General features: G+C 39.7%; 2 protein-coding genes across 6 annotated transcripts in view; one reads left to right on the forward strand and one right to left on the reverse strand.

The window, feature by feature from the left end:
* Positions 1–16,623, forward strand: part of LOC100694991 (dystrophin) — a 178,659-nt gene extending 162,036 nt beyond the window's left edge. For all 4 annotated transcript variants that reach the window (XM_025902685.1, XM_019351894.2, XM_025902687.1 and 1 more), the window contains 5 exons: positions 3,254–3,522; positions 6,434–6,580; positions 9,338–9,401; positions 15,031–15,091; positions 15,190–16,623. In XM_025902685.1, coding sequence (XP_025758470.1) covers positions 3,254–3,522; positions 6,434–6,580; positions 9,338–9,401; positions 15,031–15,091; positions 15,190–15,250 — 602 coding nt within the window. In that variant the 3' untranslated portion in view covers positions 15,251–16,623. The remainder of the gene's footprint in view (positions 1–3,253; positions 3,523–6,433; positions 6,581–9,337; positions 9,402–15,030; positions 15,092–15,189) is intronic.
* LOC109197015 (ATP-dependent DNA helicase PIF1) overlaps positions 1–21,761 on the reverse strand; it is a 933,009-nt gene that overhangs the window by 889,255 nt on the left and 21,993 nt on the right. The gene's annotated exons all lie outside the window — the stretch shown is intronic.

Raw genomic sequence — 21,761 nt, forward strand, 5'->3', positions numbered from 1 at the left:
CAAATAATGCAAAGAGAACAAAACCAAGAATAACCCTTAATACAAAATCAAACCGGCACAACTCAAAAACCCACCCAAAACAGTAACAGAAAAAGCTGGGTCAAAAATGACTCAGAACCGTGACAAGCACTAAATAAAGCATATAGAATAGTTCTCTAAATAAACCAAATAACCTAAATATGAATGGCATTTTCTAAAAAAAATAAATAATTGGAGCTGAAGTGCATCACAGTGTAGAAGTCCTTGATCTTAAATGAGTTTGCCTGCATGAGGGTGAATGGGATCACTTCAACATAAGGTTAATGAACTCAACCAACATGTAATAAAGAGATGAAAAACATGGCAATATAAGAATAACATGGTTCAATAAAACTATGAAAATGTTCTGAATTATGAAAAAACAGAGTCTGAAAGTGTCTAAAAAATATTTGAAATTATAAACTTAACAACTGGGAGCTGAAATGTAAGCAGGTAGAGATTGCAATAATCATTACAATAATGTGGTCCAAAAAGAAATTGGTGGTGAGGTTTGACACAGTCTCCAGGCGCAGGTGTGGACAGGGTGTGCATGTGTGAGATGCCCTCGCCAGAGTAAGCTGAATAAACTGTAACTGTATGAAAACCGTAAAACATGTGAAAAAATACTTAGCTGAACAGGTGTTGGGACCAGTTTAAAGTTTGATTTTTATTTCTCTAGCTTAAAGTATGCTGAACTAGTTAACTTTAAATGCAGAGTGAGTTTGATGAGGATTTTAAGCGTTCACCATTCATTTCAGTGTAAAAAACAAACAAACAAATATTTTAAAACATATAAAAGTTACAGAAAACAGAAGTAATTGAATACAAAAGAATGTGTTGATACCAAAATGGTTTCTGTTGTTCTTCTGTACATAAAAGTGTACAGAAGAACAACATTAATGTGAATGCATAATCAGCATTTACATTAATCAGCATTCCAAAATTATGTTTTGAGGCCTTTAGGTTTGCAAGAATGTTCATGCTAACAGTGTCATTTCTCATTATACTTGTGGAAATCCCTCACAGAAGACTTGAAGCTGCTATAGCTGCAAAGGGTGGGCACACATCATGTTAAACCCTATGGATTAAGCATGAGATGTCACTCAAGTTCATATGTTTATGAAAGTAAATGAGCCTATACTTATGGCAGTAGAGTGTAATCCACTTATTGGACGCCCACACCTGCCCACGCACAACACCTGCTCACAGAATGACTGATTAAGTAAGGGCATCATATCAGAATTTTTATGATCAACTTACATCCTGTTAATCAGATCACGGTAGAAGCTAAAAATGCATTGAATGAAGATTTGGAAACTGAAATCTCAGCAGAGGATTGGGAATCAGCTTGTGCTTTATCTCATACACTGACTGTGAATGTGTGGAATCAGCCTAATACTACAGTCCCACTAAGAAATACAAGCTGAGTGTTGTTAAGAGACATGTTGCAGGTGAGTTGCCTTTATTGACACATCAAGAGAGAGCTTCGGTGTGTCCTCCCTGTCTTCGAGGAAAAGCTCTTCTGCTTCTCCTGTGTTGATTACGTGGATCGGGTCTCTTCTCCTGTAAAGCTCAGGACCTTCCTCTTCTTCAGATCTTCCATGGCCTCTGTTGCGCTGTTGTAAGTTACGGTGCCGTCACTGAGTTTTGCTGGTGGGGGGTCTGAAGGTGAATTCCTTCTTCTTTAAGGATTTTCCTAATGGCCTTTCTTTTCTGCTGAATTTCAGTGGGGTTAGTCATGGTCAAAGTAAATTCTCACTCCTTTCAGAAAAAAACTTTCAGAGCGCCAGTTCTTTAACACTGTGCTCTAGAAAGTAAATTGCTGTTGAGTGGGGCCTGGCATTCTGCGGTGGCTTCGGGCCAAGAGCTCTGTGACATCTTTCCAGCTCAGTATCAATTAAAGAAAACTCCGATTTAATAAAAGTTTCTAAAACCCCCTTTAGGTTGTTCAGTTCAGTGTCTTCAGGCATTAGGTATACACAAATATTGTTTCTACATGATCGGGCTTTCAGGTCTGTCAGGTTTTTTTGTACATTTTCTTGAGCTTGAATAGCTTGAAGCAGAACATCTTCAGCCGCGGTAACCCCCTCCTCCACCTCTGCCACTCTCCTTTCTGCCCAATCCACTCTGATTATCTTGCTCTTTAAGTGTTTGACAGTGGTGTTAAATATCTTTTCTGAAACATGTAAGATCTGTGGAGAAGGCATCTTTGAAACTTTTCAGGTCTGTTTTCATACCCAACCTGGTATAGCTTATAGCTCTTCATGGACAGAGCAATAGCTAGCTTGCAGGCTATCCATATGGAATATCTGCGTGACAGATGTGGTAAGTTTGAAAACCTTTTTTCCTAAAAAATACCTGGAAGAGTTCTGGAACAAATAAAGATTAAGCCAATATTTCTAATAACAAGGGTCATATTTTACAATATATTTAATTCTACCTGTCAAAACTCCACATGGCAGTTTAAGTATTCACAAGTTAAAGTACTTAACTAACTTTTTAAAAACTTTTCTGATAATACATGCATATTTATGCGTAGTCCTTTGAGTGCCAGACTCTTACACATTATTATTATTATGGTGTCGTTTTCACCTGAGAAAGGTATTACTTATCTCCTTTACTACTTTGAGTTGACCGACTGGCCTTGGAAGACACAGTTACTCTGCTTATTCATAATTCCTTTAAACATAATGCAAATACTTTGACCATTCTTACATTAAGCAAATCTGAACATTTTCCTGCCTACATCTAGACTCTAAATATATATTAAAGTCTGATAACTAGATAGAGGGAATTACTGTGACCTTTTTCTACTGTTGCCATTTGTGCTGTTGTCTTATTTTGGCTATTTGATGAATCAGAGCTGTTCAGGCTCAAAGCTAATTCAAGTTGTCTTGAATATCCTAAGTTATGGTTATATTGTTGGTTTCAGGGACATCACTCTGGCTTTTAGTTGAATATCAAATCCTCCAGTGACTCACACAGTGACCCGCACACAACTTACAGTAAAAATCTGATAAATCCATTGTGGTCTGTCCGTCCGACCCCGTCTTGTATGGCACAACTCTAGTGGACTCACCCATGAGTAACTCCAGTCAGTTGAAATTGTTATAGTATATAAATTTTGAAATAGTAGCACTACCATACGCTGAGAGGCCGAAGGCCTTTTAGATTACAGTATGGTGTGTGAAATTTGCTTATTTTTTTCTGCATTTATTCTTTACATAACCTTCAGATATCAGCCCAGAGGAGCGCGCACACAATGTGGGGCGAATCCTGCATAAAGAGGCAGACGACATGATGAACAAATGGGACCAGCTCAACACTGACTCAGATGACTGGCAGAGGAGATTAGAGTTGGCCCTTGATCAACTGATGGAGCTGGAGAAGGCAGAGGACCTACTGGATGGAAAGCTGAGACGGGCAGAAATGGTAAAGGATGCGTGGGAACCTGTAGAAGACCTCCTGATTGACTTGCTACCAGACCATATCGACAGAGTCAAGGTGAGAATCAGTGACTCTCACTTTAGATATAGTATTCTGTTTCACACTCATAGACAGTATAAAACATTAATAAAACAAGCCAGCTGTTTTGCTTAAATGAGATAACGGGAAGAGATGTAATTATGTTAGGATTGCTTGTTACACCTTTTGATATCCAAGGTTCAGCCCAGGCTATTTCCTTCTACATTACCCTCTGATGGTTTTGATTAGTGTTAATCATGAACCTAACCCTATTATTAGTACTTTTTTTTATTAGTATTTATTAGTATTTTTTATTAGTATTTTTCCAATTTTGCCTTTTGTTAAAAATGTTCTCCCCAAATCTTAACAATCAAAGACAAAGAAAATAATCATTCTAATTGATAGGCATTAAAAACTTTTGCCCAGAGAATTACTTTTGGTTTGACTTTTTATACATTTTGCTTGTTTTGGAAAGTAGGCTTATCCGGGACTTACTGTATAGATAATTATTGATATCCTCCTGACTTTAATTGCCTTGAATCTTTACTGACTTTGGAAAGGAAGATCAAGATCTCTTTTTTTATATGAGTTTAGCTTAGGAAAATAATTAAAAGCCCCAGCCATCAATTCATTTTCCGACGCTTATCTGCGGCTGGACAATGGGGACAGCAGTTTAAGCAGAGAAGCCCATGCTCGCCTCTTCCCAGACACCTTGTTCAGCTCATCCAGGAAAATAGAGACATGTTACCAGATCAGCTGAAAGCATGCCAGAGAACTTCCTTCCAGTAGGACATGCCTGGAACACCTTATCATTGTGTCAGATACCCAAAACCACCTCAAATGACTCCTTGTAATGTTGAGCTCCACTCTGTCTCTTCCAAATGACTCAACTCCTCACTCTTGAAAGGGAGTGCAGAGCCATCCTTCAGGTGGCTGGGCTGTTTGCATCTACCCAGAGCTCATAACAATAGATGAGAGTAGGAGTCTTTCCCCTTATTCCCAAATTCAGCTTCCTATATGGATCTTTGAAATATTCCTTCCACTGCCCAACCAGCACTGAGGTCACCAGCGCCCCATTTCCACTGTACACAGTTGGAGTAGAGTACTGCTCACTTCCCCTGAGTCACCTAACAATTTGCCAGAATTGCTTTGAGGCTGACTAAAAAGCTGCATTCAGTTTGGTCTGCCAGGACCTGCCATCTGCCTCCACACTTCCATTGGCTAAGCAAGCCCAACAGGACTCCATCTTCAGTTGGACTGTTCCCTTCACCTCAAGTGTCCACCATCTGGTTTGGAGATTACCCCCATGACAGGTACCAAGAACCATGTGGCCCCAGCTGTGGGGAGCCATGCAGTGGAGGTGCAGAACAGTTTTCATTAAGACTCAGTGTCCCCAACCTCCATCAGAACCCTGTTTAAATTGGACACGGAGTCCTCATCAACAAACAATAGTCAGGATCCTCTCATCCACGGGGGAAAATTGCAATGTCCTGGCAGAGAACTGGGGGAGACAAGTATATCCCACCCCTGCCCACTGCCTCACACAAAGTTCACTGTTCCTCCCTGCCTTTCACACTGATTGCAGAGCCCACACCTTGCATTGAGGTGAGCCTGACTATATTTAACCAGTATCTCTCAATCTCACATTCTTTATCAGTCACCTTTACCTCCGGAAAGGTGCCCAGCTTAAATTGTATAAATGGAATCTGTCAACTCTTTAGCTGTGTCCCAAAACGTCGGCTGCATCCTTCGGAGGACCCGGCCTTCGCGGTTTACATGGGCCGGGTCCTCCGAAGACCGAGAAGGCCGGAAGTGCGAGGCTGTGAAATGGGACGGTCTAGCCTTCAGATCTGCGTCACCGCTGTCTCGGTGGAGTTTAATAAACTCGGCTGTTTGCTCCTTGCTATCTAAAATATAACAGGACACTGGCATAAATTCTCGACCGTCTCACACTTCTGTTTAATCTGTCTAATCTAATAATCTAATAACTTTGATCTCAGTCAAACCGATTTACTCCGGAAAAAGCCAAACAATTACATTTTTAAGTTATCCGAGTGACTTGTATATCATGTTTAACCTGAGTAGCGAAAGAGCGGGGGTCTGAAAACGATGAAGCCCGGAGTCCGCTGCTCTCGCCGGCTGGAGTGACCATTGAACCCCCCCCCCCCCCCGGCTTGCTATCGAGCGGGTGGGTAACAGACGTCTCCGAAAACGTCGGCACACTTTTGCAAATATAGGATGTCTTGATAAACCAAGCAGATATTTGTAATTTACACAGCTACTTTCTCGCCTGAAAATATGTTAAAAGTTTTTTTTGTGACCCAGAAAGATTAATAAGACTAATTTTAAAACTTAGTAGCGGCCGTCATTGTTGGCCACGAAGGACCCACCCGACCCATCCTTCAAATTCACGGAAATGAAGGACACATTTGTCGGCCGCATTTGAAGGAGTCGACGAATTGGGACAGCCTTCGTCGCCTGGCTGTTACGTAATCGGCCTTCAAATGCGGCCTCCGGAGGATGCAGCCTACGTTTTGGGACACCGCTTTTGTCTCACTTAAGCCTATCAGTCCTATCCATTCCCTGCTTTAAACAAATAGCAAACTAGGTTTTACATGACAGATGCATTAGTTTACCACCCCTGCCTGATACCTCTCACCTAGGTCAAGTCCAGATTGCTATGCATTGAGGTAACTATAGCAAATATAACTATAACTTACCAAATATCTCGCAAAGTAAGTCAGAGGTGAGTTACTGCTAGAAAATGTACTCCACATTATATCTATTAACCATTCATCTTACCTGAGTCCATCATCAATTTCCATGTCCTACATTAAAGAATCAACAAACTGGGTTTTATGTGACAGATGCATTAGTTTCTCACTGTTACAAGTAAAGGTTTTGGTGTGTTTATTTCAATGTATATATGTCATATGTGCTTATGTTGCAGGAGTTTCAGGAAGAAATTGCACAGATTAAGGACGACGTGACGCATGTGAACGAATTAGCATCCACTTTCAATCTGCCTGATATCCAGTTATCATCTAGGAACCTGGAACGCATCGAAGATCTGAATACACGCTGGAGCTTGCTCCAGGTAAACACGAATGCACACATACACGTACTTACACAAATGTAGAAGCATCAAAAATGAGATAAACTCATGCCACGCCAAATGTTTGCTAATGTTTGCAAAAATCTGTCACACCTTTGTCATACTTTAATTAATGACAAAGTGCGTGCGTTCGCTCATGTGTGTGTGCATGAGACCTTGAAAAGCTTTGAATGAATTCTGATAAAACCTGGAAGGAGTATGGAGTGGGGTCATTTCAACAAGCCATTAAAAGTTGGCTTCATTTCTTTTATACTGGCAACTTTTAGAAAATTGCGCTGGTATATGGGGATTGCAAATATCAAATGATAGTTTGTATCCAAATATCAAGTCACATTTGACCAGTGATCTCACTTTTAAATTTGCCTTTCTTTCAATTTGAACCAAAAATGTATTATATTTTTAAGGAAAGTATCATATATCACTACTATACTAACCTGAGTATAATAAGCTCAAGTTATTCATGTCCCACTTGGCGAAAGTTTGGTTTCAATTCAATCAGTTCACTCTGCCAAGACCGGTCTGCAGCTCAAGCCTGTTTCTTCACCCATATCTATTAAGCCCAGTTTCTAGACATTACCTGAATGGTGAGTGAAACTGATTCTTCTTTGTGCTAACTCTGAGCCCCTGTGTATCCTAAGTTGAAATAGTTACAGTGCCAGTCTCCAGCATCTGAAGAATATTGTACCAAGCATGTGATCTCAGCACCGCCAGAAGCAGAATCACCACCCACCAAGGGTGTCCTGTCTTTCTCACAAGTTGACCTCAAAAGTGTTTCCTTCGTCACTTCTGTTATCAGCCTTAAGAGTGTCTCTCTTGTCACTGCTGTTAACAGCCTTAAGAGTGTCTTCTTCACTGTCATCAGCGGGATGTCGATTACTCCATTGTCACCAGGGTAACACTGGGGATTGGCCTGGTGGCCAGTGGTGGAGACAAGACAATTTGTGGCCAGTGGCAGAGACCCTTCAGTGGTTTGGCTGGGGACTGGTGATGGCAGTGAAGACCCTCTGGTGGCATGGCTGATGATGGTGACAAAGGCCCTTGGGTGGCATGGTGGCAAGGACCCTCTGGATACATTGCCAGTCTGATAATGTCAGAGCTGATCGGACAACTCGGGTATCAGTGGCAAGAACCGTCTTGTGGCTTGGCTGGAGACTAGTGTCGGTGGGGGTGATGGGATGTCTCTGGAGGCTGGTGACAAAATAGATGTGACCCTCAGCAGGCGACCAGCAGTGGAGACAGAGACCATCAGGATTGGGTGGCACTGGACCCTTGGACTCTGGCAGTGTGGAATTCTTGGATTATGACTTAAACTAACACATAGCCAGCGAAGGACGCATGGGCTTAGGTTCAGGTTCAGGTGGCACGGGACCCTCAGGCTCTGGTGGTGAAGGACTCATGGACTCCGGTTTAGGCTCAGGGCCATGAAGCTGCCATAAATCAACAACAGTCCTGGTTATGACAACACATACGGAGCTACATTATATCTACAGATATTGCAATGATGTTTAAACCAAGCACCTCAGCCAGTTTTATTATCTAAACTTCTGCAATGGAGTCTTATGGAGACTCCATTGCATGGACTTATAAGGCCTTCAGTCAATGGAGAATGAAGGGCTTCAAAACTGACTGTCACAGAACTGACTGTTTGGACTTTGGAAGAGAGGACCAAACATGACACACTGAAAGGTGGAAAAAAAGTTTTAATCTCTCATGAGAAAAAATTTAACCTGAACCCGATCCCACCTGAGATGTTTTCTACATGCCACAGTGGAGGGGGCGCCATAATGGACTGGGGTGCTTTTTCCTTCAGTGGAACAATGGAGCTTCAGGACGTGCAGGAGCGTCAAACGGCCGCTGGCTATGTCCAGATGTTGCAGAGAGCATCCCTCAATTTTTGAAGTGATCAACAATAACGCTGGAGCTACTCATTACTGAGTTCATGTTTGGAACTTTGATTTCTGTTTTGGGGAAGTTTATGTTTTGTTTTTGTTTTTTTGTTTTTGAGGTGCAGCCTGTTTCAGTTTAAGCATTGTTTTCAATGAATTGCATGCTCAAAAAAATGTTTGTCTCACTCCCATTTCTTCTTGTTGCATGTTGAAGCTCTACTTGGAACCTTGTTAAGATCCAACCAAGCAAAATATGATTGTTTGCTATTTTTCAGGTGGTCTTAAACTTTTAAACGGGACTGTATTATTCCATAAAACTGGCATGCACATTATAACTATATACCCATAAACACTAGTCTATAACTAAACAGCTAAAAGTAAAAAAAATCAAGTCAAAGCAGTAGAAAGATACCCACAAGTAATCCAAGCTAAAGCTTAAATTACATTTATTGGCTATCTGTTCCCTAGATTTTATCTGTGACTGGAAAATACTAACAGCAACATCATGTGTTTAATTTTACTATTCCACATAACTAAATGAAGCAGTGGCCTAAACCAGAGTAGGACAATCCATACGTTCCCTAGCTCTTTGCAGCCAGTAATTTGTGTCTATTAGCTGTTGTGGGAACTGATCAAAGGGTTCGGTCTGGGGCTAGCTTAACCCAAAATCAAATTTTACATTGGTTTTCTGCATGTCACCACTGGTATTAGATGGTTAAACTGATGAGGTTAAATTGATTTAAAATTAAATAATTAATGATGTTGATTCATATAGAGATTTTAATAGTAGAACACATGGCTAAAAAAAATATACTTACATGTTTGTTAATGTGTTTTTCTCCCCCTCTCACAGATCTCCATCAATGAGCATCTCAAGCAGCTGACAGATGCTCATGGGGATTTTGACCTTACACGTGGTAAATATACTGCTTATGTAGTAGCACTTACCAGCAAACATTAGACAGAGAGTATGTGTGTGTGTGTGTGTGTGTGAGAGAGAGAGAGAGAGAGAGAGAGAGAGAAAATAAAATGATTTGAACGAATGATGACAACAGTGGCACAAAATAAACGATCGGGGTAACAAAGAGCTCTCCTTTGAGTAGATCACTGACTAGCTTAATAAAAGACAAGGAGGACAGTTCTGTTCAACTGTTTGGTTTCCGCTTCATCATGAAGTGCCAGTATGACCCAAGCTTATGACGCAAGCTCTTTGCACTTCAGTCATAACAGAAGTGCAAAGTGGCTACACATTCAAAAAAATTTTTAAAAAGAAAACTTAAGATATAGTCAGAAGTATAAGTGAGGGTGTAGGGAGAAATATCTTGGAGTCTTCTTCATGAGTGAAGGGAGAGTGGAACACAAGATATTTATTATTTGTAATAAATAAGCTAAGAGAACAGAACATGCTTTAAAAGTGCTTTTTTGACCATGTTGAAAGTACAGCATTAGCATTCTGTTATTTTAATATAATCTCAGGATTAACTAAGAAGACCTCAATGCAAGAATAATGGATCTTTAATATTTCCATGTACATGAAATGTACATGGAAATATGAAATGCACTTTATTACATATTTACAGGGTATTCATTTTATAACTAATCAACCTTAGACTAGCTCAACCAGATCATGAGCCAAAGTTCAGCTAGCAAGCTTGATCTAATTATATCTACTGGCTACAAAAGCTATTAGCAGGCAGTAGTTGTTAGGTAGAAAGGAAAAGGCAGTTTTTGTCACTGACTGGGTTATTTGGAGAGCAAAATGAGAAAAAATATAATGACAGCTGGCCGGCTGTAGGGATGGGAATCAAGAACCAGATCTTGATAGTTCAATTCCTCTGAACTGTTTGTCTGCTTCCCTATCGATTCCGCTTATCGGTTCCACTTGCAGTTGGGCTACAATCAGTTGAGTTCCGTTTGTGATTTTGGAGAAGGAAAATAGTAGTGTGGTCTACATCATGGTCTATATCATGGATATGAACAATACTTTTTTTTTTTTTTTTTTTTGCACAAAATAACTAGAGTGCGATGGTAAAGTGGAAACTGCATCCAAAGCAGACACAACTTTGGTTCTTTGCTAAGCTAGCCAAGAACCCAGAGTGATGTTAAAGCTATGTGAATGCTGACCCCAGCTCAACAGCAACATCCTGAACTTCAACAGGTAACAATCGGATGAGCAATCAGGCTTCAACCTCCGTTTCTACCTGTTTATGTCTTTATAGTAGAATCACTGTGGTCATTGCTTTAAAGTCTCTTTGTGCTGATTTTCATCTTTGCTTTGTGCCGTCAGCTTTGTGTTCATACCTGAATACTAAGCGAAAGATTATATGTGTGTCCTAATTAGGATAGGGATTTATGCTGGTGTATGAGACTGTAGCCTAGAGGTTTATATTATTAACTGGTAATTATGAGACAATGCCTTTCAGTTCTTTTTGCAGAGAAACAAAAAAGTAATGCAATTAGTAGTGTAATGAAATAATTTCTCCTGGGAGTAATTAAGAAATATACAGATTTCTTTTGAGGAACGTGCTCTGTGGATGTGTGATACATTACTTTTTTTATCACAAGAAAGGGGAAATGCCTTAAACATGTACAAACATTTTCCCACACAGCATGCACTTAACACGAATGTAATGTCTTTGATATCCTGCTTAGTGGTGATGGTGACTCTGAAAGCGGACTCACTGAGAACTAAGTGAGAATCGATAAGAGAATCGATAAGGTATTTAAGTGATAAGTGATGTCAATAATGGAATCTGAATCACTAAATCCTTATCAGTTCCCCTACAGAATAGGTTATCTTTCCAAATCTTAATCTGGACTAAAATGAAAATGGCTAGAGCTGGCCCTACTGTCTTAGCTATGGGGCTTATTACCATTTCGTCATATACATAAGATTAGGCACTTTTTCTTTTTAATTACTTTCTTTGTTTGTTTTTTTAATTGCTATTTGTTTCATGCGTTTCTGTCATTGCGCTAGTTGATGAAATATAAATGTGTAAGTGCTTAAAGTGACACTGTCAGCATATTCAAGTTTTCAGAATGAAAACTAAATGTTCCTAATTAAATGTAAAACACATGCATTTCTGGAATGATTTTTTTTAATATTTTTTCCCACCTCTATCCACTCTGATGACGGCCACATGAAAAAAAACAGAAAAAAGAAAAAAAAATGTAAATGAATCACAATCACAAATCGAATTGTTAAAAAGCAAAATAATGTGCAAATAAAATATGACAATATCAAAGATAAAAACATTGTTACAAAATCTAAAGGGCCTTGACATATAGCATTGAAACAAATCATTTAACAGTACTGCCTGAAAATCTTTTCCTCCAATCATTTTTTCATAATATTTATCATTATTATTATTATTATTATTATTATTAATAATAATAATAATAATAATAATAATAACAATAATAATAATAATAATGATGATGATGATGTCTCCTCACACCACTGGGAAATAAATTTCATTACAGTAGATGTCTTTCTGGAAGTTTTGTAACAAAGTTTTTTTTTTTTAAAGTTCAAAGAACCCACAGAAGTAGATACACAAATAGCCAGAGGCAGGCAGAGAAAGGTCCAGGAGACAAACACACAAAGAAAAATTCAATGAAGATGAAAATCCATTGACATCTGCCCTCCCCTACAAAGTGCAGATGAATGGATTTTCCCCAGAACCAAGAGTGACCCCAGGACACAGTCAACGTGGCCCCCAACCCACCAGCCAGCCCCTGCCCCAGGAGGGTGCAGGAAACAGGGGTGTAGAAAGTCAATTTTAATTTCAAATGGTCTAATGTAATTAGAAGACAGTTTCTTTCATTCAGCATGGATGGGTACATATTGAGTGGACAAGCCAGGACGGTAGGCGGGTACTAGGATTCTGTTGCGATTGGTAAGACATTTATTTTACTCCTTGTTCTTTAGCAGGGTGGCTGGAGGACTTGTTCTGGGTGCAGACAGAGGACCCAGAAACATATTCAATGACATGCATTATAAGAGAAGGGCACCAGAACGGATGTTGCAGGAAGGAAATGGATTTAGGTTTTGGCCGTGTGTGAAATACCTTAGACCAGGGGTCGGCAACCTGTGGCTCCGGAGCCACATGCAGCTCTTTAGTCCTTATAGTGCGGCTCCGCATGGTTTGGGAAAATACATTATTATTATTATAAGTATTTAGCTGAAGTGTATTTTATTTATGTTAGTTCTTTTTTAACTTGTAGAAGATTATTGTGATATTGAAATATAAAAATCAAATTATATTCTTTTATTTTTTCATCGCTCAAAATAAACATCACACTCGCGGAAGCCGGTATACCCGCCGAAACGCCATGCATTTATCGAGACTTTCAACTCCAGGTAGGCCAATTATGGATCTTCGGATCCGCATTATGTCAGCAGCTATTCTCCACTGTAAACTATGTTAAAAACAAACACCACTCGCGCCTCACAGATGACAGCTTACAGTCCTGCGTAAAGATGAAAGTGACTTCATACAGCCCCGATTTGCAGACGCTGTGCGCAGAGGTTCAGGAGCAGAAGTTCCATTGTAAACATACCACGGCAGACCCGACGATGTTTCCATGAACATGCTTTTCAGCATCTCTTTATTGACGACTTTTCACGCACGGTTGCTGTACACATACAGCCGCCTGTAGCTTTTCAGCTCACAGCCCGACATATACCACCAACAACACAACAGCATAGATTGTATCACTGTTTGTCGGCACAGAAACAAAACAGTCAGAGACTGTCTGAGAAATAGCACACACACTGGTCAGCATGGAAACACCCGAAGTATTTCACTGTTGACTGCTTCAGAGACTGTCATGGACTTTTTTATTACTGGGTGTCTGAGAAACACCAGACAAAGTATTATTATCTGTTCCAGAAACAGAAAACTTTCTTTGGTTATTGGCCAGCTCAGAAATACAGAACAAATTTTTTTATACTGACCGACTAAGAAATACAAAACTCATTACAAAATACAAAGAAACACACTTCAGTCTTTGAATGAGGTGACCACAAAAAACATGTTTTGAACTGGTCACCTGGTCTTTCTTCTAGCAGGAATAAAAAAAGAAAAACACTCTTATATTGTATCATCAACAGTCTGACTCAGACACAAACACTCAGTTTTTAATTCAATTCAATTCAATTCAATTCAATTTTATTTATATAGCGCCAAATCACAACAAAAGTCGCCTCAAGGCGCTTTATATTGTACAGTAGATAGCACAATAATAAATACAGAGAAAAACCCAACAATCATATGACCCCCTATGAGCAAGCACTTTGGCGACAGTGGGAAGGAAAAACTCCCTTTTAACAGGAAGAAACCTCCGGCAGAACCAGGCTCAGGGAGGGGCGGCCATCTGCTGCGACCGGTTGGGGTGAAAGAAGGAAAACAGGATGAAAGACATGCTGTGGAAGAGAGACAGAGATGGTTTTTGCTGGTTTAGCGGTTATGCTGATGGTGAAGAGAACACAGAACAGTCTTTGCTTAAATTTCTTCAGGCTGGGGTAGCACAAGAGAATACGTCTTTTTCATTCACCCTAGAGGATTGTTGTAGAGACCCTGTTTTAGCAGATACCAGTGGAGCTGCAAATTTGGGCAGTAGTGAAAGGTACCGGTGGTGGGAGCTTCACTTCCTCCTCAAAGTGGGAACCGGTTATGGTGATGTCAAAAAGAATGTGATCCACTGATGTGGCAGTGATGAAGGGCTTGTCTGGTGTTTCAGCAACGTGGAAGGGCTCGTCCACTGCAGCGGTGACATAGAAGTACTGTTGGGCTCAGTCTTTTTATAGTTGTGTTCTTCTGTCAAGGTTAGCTGTGTGGCTGCAGGTGTAAGACCCATAAGGCGGGAGTTGGCAATAAGGGATAAATGACAAGCAGTATCATGCTAAACTCATGGCAGTAGCCACTGACTTAAGTTGGAGCACATGGAATAGAAAAGTAATGAACACACACCATGAGGAATAATTACACAATACAGACACACCAGATAACGAACGGAGACCTAGACACAAAATACAAGGAAGAACAAACACCAAAATAAAACAGAAAAACACAGTATACAGGAAGAGAAACGCTGACTTGATGCAAAGGTAGAAAGGTAAACAAACATGGCGATAGGATTCAGAGACCAGACAGACACATGGCTGAGAAAACAGAAAGGGAAAACAAAAGATGATAACTAAATATTACAAAACCAAGACACATGAACTCAACTACAACATCAGCAGGGAAGATGAAGCTAAAATACAAACCGACGACTAAAAAATATAATAATGAAAAGAAAAATAGCAATCAAACAAATACTACGAACAAATCAAACTAAGAAACAAATGATCCACAAAACAACAAATCATGAACTCAGTAAAAACTCACAAGCCTGGGTTCAACACCTAGGGACGATGCCAGCTATGGAAATTTCAAACACTTCAATCAAAATTAGGAGATGATTATCAATATTTGTTTTGGGATTTTTTTTGCTGGTTTTCTGCTGGTTTTCATAATCATCTATCATCTGTTTGTGCAGGATCTGTGGAGACCCCCTTCGAGCAGGGCATCTCTCCAAACAACGTGCCGTACTACATCAAGTAAGTACTCTGATGCTCAGCTTGTAGCCCTGCTTGTCCTCTTCATCGGCTACACACAATTTTTAACTTTCATTCTGTCGCATTCTGGTTTCCCCTAGGCTGGGGCATAACACAGAATACATGTGCTTTGGAATTGCCACCGAGGCCAAACTTCAATAGCGAACAAGATTGGTGACAGTAGGCAGTCTTAAACTAGCAGTGGGGTTATTCCTTCGCAAATCAAATAGGCCTTCTGCTCAACCTCCTGTACCAAAATTTTATAGTAAAAAATCTGAACATTTATAATAACTGGTGTGAAATCTTAGTTTTATATCAAATACATTTCAAGATATATATGGTATATAATGGTCTGTCAAAGCACTTTCAGGCCTTTTTTATTTTATTTTATTTTTCACATTGTAACCTGAGGCAATATTTGAGCATCAGTACCTCAAAGACTGTTAAAGACAGAAGATTCACTGGTCTTTCTTACCATCAAAATGAATCAATATCTGTCATTTGTGAAAAACACATGAAAAATGTCTATCTATTGGCCACATCCTAATGCATGCCCAATTATCCAGGCAAGTGAAAACGCTACGTCCAGATGAACAGAATGAACTTTTGGAGATATCTGTTGGCTAGTTAAATGCCTCTTGCACAGTGTTTCATGGAGAAGCATCTTACTATTGTGGTATGGTAGAAATAAAAATCACATTCTACAACAAGACCAAAGGAGGTGTAGACACATGGACCACATGGTTAGCACCTACATATGTAAGTTTAAAAACAAAGAGATTTTCAATGGTGCTGTGGTCTGACATACTTAACATTGCTACCCAAAATGCCTACACCTTTTCATAGCTTAGCACCGTGAATTCAAGAGCAGAATCACCAAGGCACAACTCACACCACACATGAGAACTCAACTGGAAGGTTGCTCCCAACTGCAAACCACTATCACTGAAGTAATGGGAAGGTGTTGGGTGACAAAAGCCACAGGACAGCCGCAGGAAAAGCAGACAGGCCCAACCAAAGAGAAACAAAGATCATAAAGTCAGAAGTTGGCGTGGTAAATCCAATGTATGGATGTCATTAGATGTTGACATTGCTCTGTTCTGGAAAAGTGTAGGGACCAGTCACTTTTGCATGTAAGGGTTAAAAGGTATTCTGCATACATTATTTTGCAGCATTATATATCATTCAGAAATTGTTAAAAATTGTCTTTTGTAATTTAAATTTTATTAGTGTTTGCTAAAATAACATAAAACCTTTGGACCATAAAAGTAAAGCAAGTTGGAAATAGACGTACAGGAAATTTTTTTTAAATTGTCTGATTTTAGATGGAATGACCCAAAGTTGGTCCTTTTCAGATTCAGATCAACTTTATTAATCCCAAAAGGAGGGCAGTTTGTTCGCAGCTTATCCACACAACCTACTCCCACAGTCAAACACACAACCAATAATCACACTGTTGCATGTCAATTCAGAGATCAACAACAATGAGGTCAAATAAATAAATACATTCAAAGTAAGATAAAAAAACAACAACAGAATAACAAGGAGAAATGTCTAAAAATTAACAACCTCAGAAAGCTTAATCTAAGTGAGCCCTGTCAGCATTAAGTGATCTAATAGCTGAGAGAATGAAATCCCGCAGTCTGTTAGATGCTGTGCTTACTGAGGAGTGTTTTGTAAGTAATAACAGAAACAGAAATGCCATCTAAATGTCTTATTTTGTGTATTTGTATATAAATCCAAATAATAATCAATAGTACTTCAAGGAAAACTGCAACTTTCTCTAACCAAAGGTATTAACAGAGATGTAAAGTTTCTTTCTTAGACTGTAATATTTCTTTTTCATCAGAGGCAAGCCAAGGAAGTGAGATACACTCAAAGTATTGTTTCCCAATTTTTAAAAGTTCAAGGTGGATTGTTACATCGTGGCACATGGTTTGGTCCATGACTGTGGGCTTGCCTGGTATTCCTGGTCAAAGATTTATCCATTCAGCATACGTTCAGTCGTTTGCCACTTTTAATGCAATTCTTCATTTGTCTACACTTTTCCATCCACTCATCTGTATATCCAAATTTGAAACAAAGTTCTTACTCTTTTGACGAGAAAAAGCAGAAACTTGCATAAAAACATATAAACATCAACTCATTGACTCCACACTGGGAGTCACCACCATTGCTAAGTAGTAATATATTTGTGCAAATTAATTTCATGCTGTGTGGTCAAATGTTTGTGCATGTCGGAGGCATTTCCTCTCTTTGTTGTGAAAATGTAATAAAAAATGTAATGTATTACACATATTCACAGATCAGTTTTCTTAAAAGTAATATATTATTCCCAGGAGTAATTCATTACACTACTTGCATTACTTTGAAGTTTCTCCATAAAATGACCTGAAATACATGCCTCATAGTTACCAGTAATAGTATAAACCTCTAGGTTACTGCTCATCAGTTTGTTGAAGTGTTGAAGTTCGGGGTCTGGCTGCTGGCCTGGGGTTGGCATTCACTCAGCTTCATCAACACTCTGGGTTCTTGGCTAGCTTAGTGCTAGCATGCTGTCTGAGCAGATGCTTGCAAATAGCTGAAGTTGTGTTAGCAGCATTAATGAAGTTGTTTCTGTCCTGGATGCACTTTACACATGTTACTCTTGTCCTTTTGTTTAATAAAAATAAAAGTAACATTCATAGACATGCTACAAACTGCGCCATTATTTTCGTTCTCTAGCACACTAACTGAAATCAGCTGATTGTACCGTGACTGTAAGTAGAACCGATAGACAGGATTGACAGGATCCTCAATCATCAGTCATTCAAAGAATGTAATAAGATCTTTCTTATATAAAATGAAAGGTCTGTTCCAGGATTCAGGAGATCTTTCCCATTGTACTCATACACTTTGGCACTTCCTTTGGCAGATCCAAATCTCATATTTAGTCACTTAGTGTTGGCTGAGGGAATACGTTTGGGGACAGATGAACTATTAAAAGACGGTTTTTCATCATCACTAGAATGTTGTGCCTCTGGAGACAAAACATCAGATGCTTATCTCTCATCAACTAAGGCAGTAAAAATGGGAGTTCAAATTTCATTTGACTGTAATACAGTCAAATGTGATCATGTTTACTGTTGCCACTTCTGGTCTGGTTGAAGATGGAGGCCAGTTGGTCTGTGCAGACTTTTAGGAATGAGGGGGACACACTGTTAAGTCCCGGAGAGGAGGGGACGGGGGTGGGGGTGCAGGTAGTCTTTTTGTATAGGTGTGAGGTGAGGGTGAGCAGGTGGGAGGTGTGAGGTGAGGGTGAGCAGCTCAGCTTCTTATAGCCTCTAGCGGCCCCCACCTAGTCGTAAAAGCCTAAACATTCACATTCTTTCTCTCTTACGGCGCCTAAGTTATGACCTCGGCTCCTTGTTTTTCTGCTCTCTGTAAAGGTGGGGGCATGGAATGTGGTCTGTCTCTTCTATTATCGGCACAAGGTCCTCTGCACCCAACATTCTCTTCATGATTCAGCAGTATGCAATGTCAAGAAACAGTGTTACACATTCAACAGTATCGGATAATGCAAATCAATTTAACAAATGTAATAGTTATCACCTTCTTCTAATTCAGGAGAATAATGCAGACTAAAACTGCAATCTTTAATTAGGGGTATAACGTGGCATAAGATAATATAATAATCTCACAATTCCCCCTTTTGATCTCTTAAACAAGAGATCACTTACAACATACAGTCCAGTGTTGCAAGGTCCAGTTCTTCTTGGTCCTGAGGCCCTCTGTCCCCCTTTAACGGGTGGACCATATGTGGGATGACCTCTGTGTTTGCACAGTTCAGATGCAAGAAAAACTAGATTTACAACAATAATAGCAGTTACAGATGACACTCCCATCACTCTCCAGTTCTCCCACAGCTTTATTTTGGTGCTCCAGTTTCCCACCCCCATCTTGGTGCTACCTTATACCCTCAAATGTACTCAGACTAGAACCTCTGTCCGAGGGGCTTTTAACCTTTATTTTATTGCTGCAGCTACCAGTGTCTTCCAGTCGGGTGATTCTCTGCTCTTCTTTCTTCGACCTCAGGGGTTAGACCACCCTTCAGTCGTTGCACAGATCAGGGGATTATTCTGCCCCTATTTCAAACAATGATCTGTGGATTCTGGGGTCACAGCCATGTCCCCCTTTTTACCGAGAGCCTCTTGAACCTCGTTGGTCTGGTGTTCCTAGTTTTTCGCCAACCCCTTCATGGTTATTGCTGTGCTCCTGGAATCCATCCTCTTGAGGTGACTAGTCGGAGCCCAAACGCCATGACACTTGACCCCAGTTGCTGTCTTGGCAGTCTCTGTGTCTGTCTCTGCTGCGAAGGATCCTCGTATCTCCGTGACCTCGTCTGGTGTCTGTTCCCTTCTCTGTACGAGACAGAAAACCAAAACACCTCTCTGCCTAGCCTTGATAATCTAATGTTATTGTCCATTGTTCTTCCAGTGATGCAAATTTGGTTTAGAATATCATGTTCAGGACTTTTTGACCCAGGGACTTATTCTAATCATAGTCTATGTGCGTGTAAGCGTGTTTGCATTTAGCCCTCTGCACTCAAAGTCATTTCCTGCAATATATCAGTCCGGACATCACGCCGAACGCAGCTTATGACCTTCAAAAGACTGAGTGCCAACTCATTATGAGCACATTTGCAATGTGTGTGTAAAATAAATCAAAAATTAATGAACCATTTCTAAGTCTAACACATTATAAGCTTAAGTTTTACCATACCTAAATTATTAAACACACAAATAAAGTCATAAAATGTTCATAAAACCATTGTTTGATGTTCAGACTCAACTTCCCCCTTTTTGACACACTGTGTCAATTCATCGGAGCTAGAAAATTAAAAAGGTTAGCGACATCATATCTCAGGAAGTATCAGAAATTCTTCTCTCGAGTACCGTTGCTCCAGCCTTGTCATCCTGTGTTAGAGAATAAAATCAATTTAATTATCATGTTAGATCTGTTAAACTCCTGGCTCCGCCCAGAGCCTGCATCCGCAGTACTACCTAGAAACAAAACCTGTGTGTTAATATGAACTACACATTTGTCACCCCCTTTTTACCCACTGTTTTTCCCTCATTGTCCACAGCAGGGGAATTCATCATCCTAATTCATCACTGAGCCCAACCATCACTCGCATCTGATAGTGTGGCACTGCCTTAGTGTCACTGTTTTAAATCTGTTAATTAGAATCCTTAAACATGAAGTAGACTGCGTCCACAACAAGTCAACACAGCTGTAAATGTGGCCAATTATCAATCAATTAACATTCAATAACAAAATGATTATTTTATGCATGCTTTAGTCAACCACTCACCCTGAGGATCTTCAATCCCAGAAAATTACCTTCTCCTCATGTAATAAAGTCTGTCATCCTCGATGCCCTGGTAACTGGTCCATCCAGAGCTGTAACATTTTAAAATGTACATACAACAAGCCGAACCACACCTTGGTCACACCAACCCTCTCTCCACCCTGTGGATGTCCAACTCCATCCCTATGTGGTTTGCCAAATTATGTCTATCCAGAACTCTGTTCTGTCTCTAAGTTTTGGAAAATTGTATGCTTGTTGTCAAAATTTGAAGTATTTTGACCATAAATGAAATTTATAGTGTTATCACCCCTATCGGGGCTTACCTTTCCCACTTTTGGTGATACTCTTCCCTCCAATATTCGCAATTACCCTCCTTTGGTGGGGAAAAACTGTTGGTGTGGTCAAGTGGGTGCTATAGGAAACAAAAGCTCAGGACAGAACAGTTATCAGTCATGTTCTTCATACAAAATTTTGCATATATTTGATTTCATATTGATTCTCTGAGTGTAATGGTACATTTTAATTTGAATTTATCAAAACTAAACACAATAAGTTTGTTTTTTTTCTTACTTTGCTCTTGTTCTTTTGTAGTACCACATCCTATCACATGTCCCTGTCAGTTCTATTCTGCTTTTTAAATTATTGACTATTCCAACTGAGAACCTAAATCACTTGAACCAGTGTTTGTTATTACATATCTCTATTTTCTATATATTGTTGTTCTATATATTTCTATATATTTCTCTATAACTACTGTTATTCATTGATATTGTTAAAGTTTTGGCGATTTCTCTCTATAAACTTTAATTGACTTTTTACAGTGGCCTGCTATGGTTAATAATAACATATTCCAGTCATGAGTGATATGGAAAGTTTTTCTCCACTGTAGCATTTGGCATTCCCAATAATATAACATGATACCTTAATCAAAACACAGCTAATAAAACAGTTTTCTTAATGCAAACATCAGTAACTCAAAATTAGCAACCAACGGGCTAAATCTGCAGTTCCACACTCTCATGTGAAGCTACAGTCTCCCCCTCCAGTCTCCCTTATCCTCCTGCACCTAGAAACAAAACAAAACAAAGCGAAGCATCCACCCTTCTCTTGCCGGCTGGGTGAATTGTTTGTCGGCATTTACTAATCCTAAAGTTCGTGCAGTCTTTGTCTCAGTATCAAGTCAGTCCATCGCAGTCCAGTCACATGCATTCATTCACACATTCATACCAGATCTTGCTGATAATGGAATCTCACGCGCGACCTATTCGAGCATCCATCACCAGCAAGATGACATCATCATTTTAAAAGGAAAACAATTCCTTG

This window comes from Oreochromis niloticus, linkage group LG23, assembly GCF_001858045.2.
Source record: "Oreochromis niloticus isolate F11D_XX linkage group LG23, O_niloticus_UMD_NMBU, whole genome shotgun sequence".
Lineage (NCBI taxonomy): Eukaryota > Metazoa > Chordata > Actinopteri > Cichliformes > Cichlidae > Oreochromis > Oreochromis niloticus.